The 5,546-nt window shown below is 35.0% G+C and overlaps 1 protein-coding gene across 1 annotated transcript; it reads left to right on the top strand.

Annotated features, from left to right (window-relative positions):
- Positions 1 to 1,346: 1,346 nt before the first annotated feature.
- LOC149241774 (1-aminocyclopropane-1-carboxylate synthase 7-like) lies at positions 1,347 to 3,930 on the top strand. Its single transcript, XM_089367587.1, has 4 exons — positions 1,347 to 1,665; positions 1,799 to 1,936; positions 2,046 to 2,206; positions 2,691 to 3,930. The coding sequence occupies exons 1-4, from the start codon at positions 1,435 to 1,437 to the stop codon at positions 3,622 to 3,624; spliced, it is 1,464 nt and encodes a 487-aa protein (XP_089223713.1). The 5' UTR covers positions 1,347 to 1,434; the 3' UTR covers positions 3,625 to 3,930.
- The last annotated feature ends 1,616 nt before the right edge of the window (positions 3,931 to 5,546 follow it).

Here is a 5,546-nt window from a genome sequence, read left to right as displayed (position 1 = left end):
TGTTTTTTTAAGAGTAACTCTAAATAAATCTAGGAAGTAATAGTTTATGAATTGAGTAAATCTAGAAAGTAATAGTTTATGTATAAATTTTTATAGTCATAATTTATGTTTTCAATTTGTTGTTTTGTTCGGAAAAACTGTGTATTTTGATTGAAATGATTAATGTTTTAAATATTAATTTAAGAGTTTTTATTTTGTTTTTTTAACAATAACTCTAAATAAATCCAGAAAGTAATAGTTTATGTACAAATTTTCAAAGTCATAATTTATGTTTTCAATTTGTTATTTTGTTTGGAAAAACTGTGTATTTGGATTGAAATGATTAATGTTTCAAGTGGTCTCTCTACTCATTATGAAGAATAAATAATCTGTTTACTTTAATAAATGAAGCTTCCACTAGAAACGTTGGTTGTTTCAATTTTTGTCGGTCATTTCAATCTAGATATACAATTTCTATAAGAAAAAAAGACAATTTATAGATTTTCAGAATTGTCAAATATAACGAAGATAGTTCATTATTTATTTCTACGAAATTCCATTGAATGGAACCCTCTGAGTGTTAAAATAGGTGTAAAATGTATTTTAAAATGATATTAGTGTAAAATATAAAAATATGTTTGAATTAAATATGAGTTTGTTTTCCTTATATTAACTATCTCAGAATCTTATGCATAAATCCGATAAAAGTGAAGTGTGAAGGTTTACCTTCTTGGTATGTTACTGGTAGAAATCTACCTTTTACTGATTTGATGTGGAACTTTATACTTTCGGTGCGTAAATTTGTAAACAAAGTGATGTAAGATGATCTAATTTCTTACCAAAATTACCAAAATTTTAAATAGATACGGGGAATGTTAAGGCGCTTATCAGAGATTAAACCAACTAAACAACAGAGGATTAACTGTTAATAACAGATTAAATGACCATTTAGGTCTTGTATTCATTATCGGAGGACGGTTTGACTTCAGACATAGGAAATCCCCAGCATTTAGGGTTGACGCACCCCACCTTGATCCTCTTTAGAGAAGAAATGGTCAGAAAACAATGATTTACTTCACTTAATTTGGGTGACTATATCTGATACTTTATAGTGGGCGCCATAGGAAATGTAGAAACTAGGGGCAGGTTGTTTACGATAGGCTATTCTGATAATCACATCAGTAAATTATAAATATGGTTTCACAAGGTCCTAGCTATCCACCGACACTTTTAATATAATTTATAATCTTTGAAAATTGAGCTGTCGTTCGGTGCAAGATTTCCTTCACTCCCTAACACGGATTTGATTTATTTTATTAAAAGTTCTGTGGGGAAATGTTGAATTGTTTTGGAATAAAAGGGAGAGCTATATGCCATTCCAAAGAGTGGTCTCTAAAGAATTTGAGGCGCAGCAGAAAAAGCGAGAGAATCGGAGATTGTTTGATATTAAATCCAATGAAGATACCAGGTAATGAAGAAAAACCAAGAAATTGTGACGGAGGAAGCAATTTCAATTGCAATGATGTGGAAATGCAGCACGAGACGCATCTATCAACGAAGGCAACAAGCAGCGGGCATGGAGAAGATTCACCCTACTTTGCAGGGTGGCATGAGTATGATAGAAATCCATATGACTCGTTGAAGAATCCATCTGGGGTAATCCAGATGGGTCTTGCGGAGAATCAGGTAGTCCCAAAGCATCTATGCTTAAATTTGCAGATGTATATTTTGTGATCACAACTTAATACTGTGCAGCTTTTTCTTTCTCCCCATGAAGTTAAAATCATGGCGTTAATGTTTATATTGTCATTGGCTGCAGCTCTCAATTGATATGTTGGAACTCTGGCTAAAGGAGCATCCAGAAGCATCCATGAGTTTCAATCAGGAGGCTGGCACTTCGGTATTCAGAGAATTGGCGTTGTATCAAGATTACCATGGCTTGCCAACTTTTAGGAAGGTAACATTAAAAAACTGCAAGCCATGGATAATTTCATTTTTGGTTTCAAAAGGATTCTTGAGGACTGATTTTTGCCTTTTGTTTTAATATTTGATCGTTGTAATTGCAGGCCATTGCCAATTTCATGGAGTCATTGAGAGGAAACAAAGTGAAGTTCGATGCTGAGAGCATAGTTCTCACTGCAGGAGCAACAGCAGCCAACGAGCTCCTAATGTTTTGCCTTGCCGATCCTGGAGATGCCTTTCTAGTGCCAACCCCATATTACCCAGGGTAAACTATCCCTACTATCGTGGGTATCTTCACATTGTAACGCTTTTGTTGGCTAATATTCATTCCATAATGAAGCTCCCCGATGGTTCCTGGTTAAGAATGAAGTTTTTTGATATCACTGTCATGGTGTTAATCAAGATATTGTTGGTTTTTTTGGGGTCTTTCTCTACCTTAAAGTGTTCAAAACATAAAATATGTTGTTAGTTTTCATTTAAACTTAAAGTGTGAAGTTAGCACTTAAAGTGTGAAGTTAGCTGCGGGAATGTGGTCTAACAGTTATATGGTAGTTTGTTCTCTAGAAGTCCATAAGTTTATTTTGGGCAGAACTATGTACTAACTCTTCCTTGATTCCTGTGAATAACCTAAAGAGTATAGAAGAGGATAGAGGTATGAAAAACAAAAAATAAGTGTGAATTCTCCCAAAACCATGTTTTTTGAAATTTTGATAGAGATGAAAAACTGATCACATTTTGCTTTGCTGCAGGTTTGTTAGAGATCTCAGATGGCGAACAGGCGTGGAGATTGTGCCAGTCCATTGCGATAGTTCAAATAGGTTTCAGATCACCAAATCTGCACTAGAAACAGCCTACCAAGAAGCCCAGAACCAAAAGCTAAAAGTAAGGGGACTTATCGTAACGAATCCATCGAACCCTCTAGGAACGACGTTAAGTGTCAAAGCATTGAGGAACCTGCTAGCTTTTGTACAAGAAAAGAAAATACATCTAGTGTGTGATGAAATTTATTCAGGATCTGTATTCTCCCCACCAAGCTTTCATAGTATCTCAGAAATTTTGCCCAACGACAATCACATATGTGATAATGTTCATATAGTCTATAGTTTGTCTAAGGATCTCGGCCTTCCAGGCTTTAGAATTGGTGCAATATACTCATACAATAACACCGTAGTGAAAACTGCTAGAAGAATGTCAAGTTTTTGCATGGTTTCCTCCCAGACACAGCATATGTTGTCTGCTCTACTTTCAGATTTCAAGTTCATGAACCATTTCGTATCAGAGAATCAGAAGAGACTACGAGAAAGGCATAGATTTCTTGTCTCAGGGCTCCAGAAAGCGGGTATTACATGCTTAAAAAGCAATGCTGGTCTTTTTTGTTGGGTTGATATGAGGCATCTTCTGCCATCACCTGACGTGAACGGGGAGTTAATGCTTTGGCAAAGTATATTAGACGAGGCGGGGCTGAATATATCTCCTGGTTCTTCATTCCATTGCAAGGAACCAGGCTGGTTCCGAGTCTGCTTTGCCAATATGAACCAACTCACCTTGCAAGTTTCATTGGAGCGAATTCATAATTTTGTGAAAAATCGGAACAAGAGAAAGCTATACCAAGGTGTTTTCCAGCCGAATGTGTTACAGTACAATAGAAGTGCATGCGCTACTAAAACAATTACAGTTCTATAGCTGAGTGGATTCAGTAAAGCCCATGTACAAAATATATCGAGTATAAGCGATGTACAGTAACAAGTATTATTTTTCCTTTAGAAAATATGGGTCTAGCAGAGTCGTCATTTTGATGAGTTTTACTAAGATGTCATGGGATTTTCATTAAGTATCAGGTGCATTTTTGACAGGACTTTCACTAGGTCTTGGATTTAAGCATAGCTGATCTTCATAACAAAGTTTCGACTATTATAACCCTATGTAAATCCATTGTACTTGATCATATGTAACATAATACAATAACGAAATATGTTCTTCGATGTTTAATTCCCAAGTAAATGTTGTACTTATTCATATGTATAAATTCAGATGGAGAAAACGGTGTAGATTAATTCCCAAGGAAATATTGTACTTATTCATATGTATAAATTTCCATGGAAAAGCCAGTGTAATTCATTCCCAAGGAAATATTGTACTTATTCATTATGTATAAATTCCCATGGAAAAAAAGTGTAGACACAATAGGACGTTTGTCATTTTGATGTCTGAAAATGTAAGGGTCATTTCAAAATAATAGACTGCAATTGTCATATATCTCTGAGAAAGTACAGATAATGGTTTTAAGATGCTCGACAAGATCTGTTCCTGATTTTTCAATAATAATTTCCATATTTTCATGGTCTGATCGAAGAGCGATGATGTGCTAACCATGTTCTAGCTTGTCTCTATTGAAATTAAGATCATGTCACGATGTATTACCATATTCTAACTTGTTTCTATTGAGATTAAGATAATGTCATAAGCTGCTTATGTGTTTGTGAGCAGAACTTTCTTGGTAATTAATATGAATTTGTTTATATAAACTATGAAATTAAAATCTCTTTAGATCGCAATGAAAAATTATATCATTTGCATAAACAATTAAAAGAATTACAATTACATGGGCAAAGATTACGCCAAGATTGTTGAGTCAATAGACATCAGAATTAGTCCAGACCAGATCAGCAAATTGGTTGCTTAAATTCAGTGTATGTGCATGAAGAAATGAATGAGGAACCATCGCCACACCATTAGAGCGCCTTTCCTTGTTAATTAGCATGCTAACTTAGAGGGGCATGCTCCTCGGAGTCGACACTGATCCAAATAACTTTTGCAGCTCGAAATTTCCTGAGGGTACGTTGTATGGGTGCCAGCTTCACTTCGTTTGCCTTGATCCAAAAATTCTTGCAGCACGAACTTTCGTCAAGGTACGTTGTATGGGAGACTCCTCGGCTTCTCTTGGCTTGCCCCGCCTTGTTGCGCAAGTGATGTCCATGGACTTAGGTTTATTTTAATAGTTCGAAACGTGTTGGGCACTGAGGAGAACCTTAAGCTGCAAGGAAGCGGATGTAACTTAAATAAGTTAACAATTTCGTTTTTTAATTTGTGAAGTGTTTTAGTTTGGGAAATTCGAATATGATATTTTGGTTTTAGATGTTTTGTTATTTTTAAGATCAGTTAGGTTATATAGAGAGACTGTCCGAGTTATATTTTTAAATTAAACTTATATTTTTTAATTAGTGTTTGGGAATTTAATTTTTTATTATTATCATTTTTCTTAGGTCAGGTTATATTATGGTTATTTGAATAGGGGAATTGAATTAGTGATTTAACATTTAAGAGTGTTTTAACGTATTGTTTGTTTTAATTATTATACGAAGAAAATGAGTGGGGTGTATTTTTAACATACTCCATGAGTGGGGTGTACTATTAAGGTACGCCATGATGTGAACGTTGTTACTTTGAAATTCTATGGGAAAAAGTTTAACCATGTTAATGGTTGGTGTAGCCTAGGCCAAGTGCAATCCCACGTGATTCATGTACAAAAGTCTAACCGTGTTAAGGGTTGGTGTGGCCTAGACCAAATACAATCCTAGGTGATTTTGATGGTTTAGATGACCCTA

This window comes from Pinus tabuliformis, chromosome 8 (genome assembly GCF_031772625.1).
Source record: "Pinus tabuliformis cultivar Carrire ecotype Pingquan chromosome 8, CPIR1, whole genome shotgun sequence".
NCBI classification, from domain to species: domain Eukaryota; kingdom Viridiplantae; phylum Streptophyta; class Pinopsida; order Pinales; family Pinaceae; genus Pinus; species Pinus tabuliformis.
The sequence above is the reverse complement of the archived record's forward strand: the minus strand, read 5'-3'. Positions and strand labels throughout refer to the sequence as shown.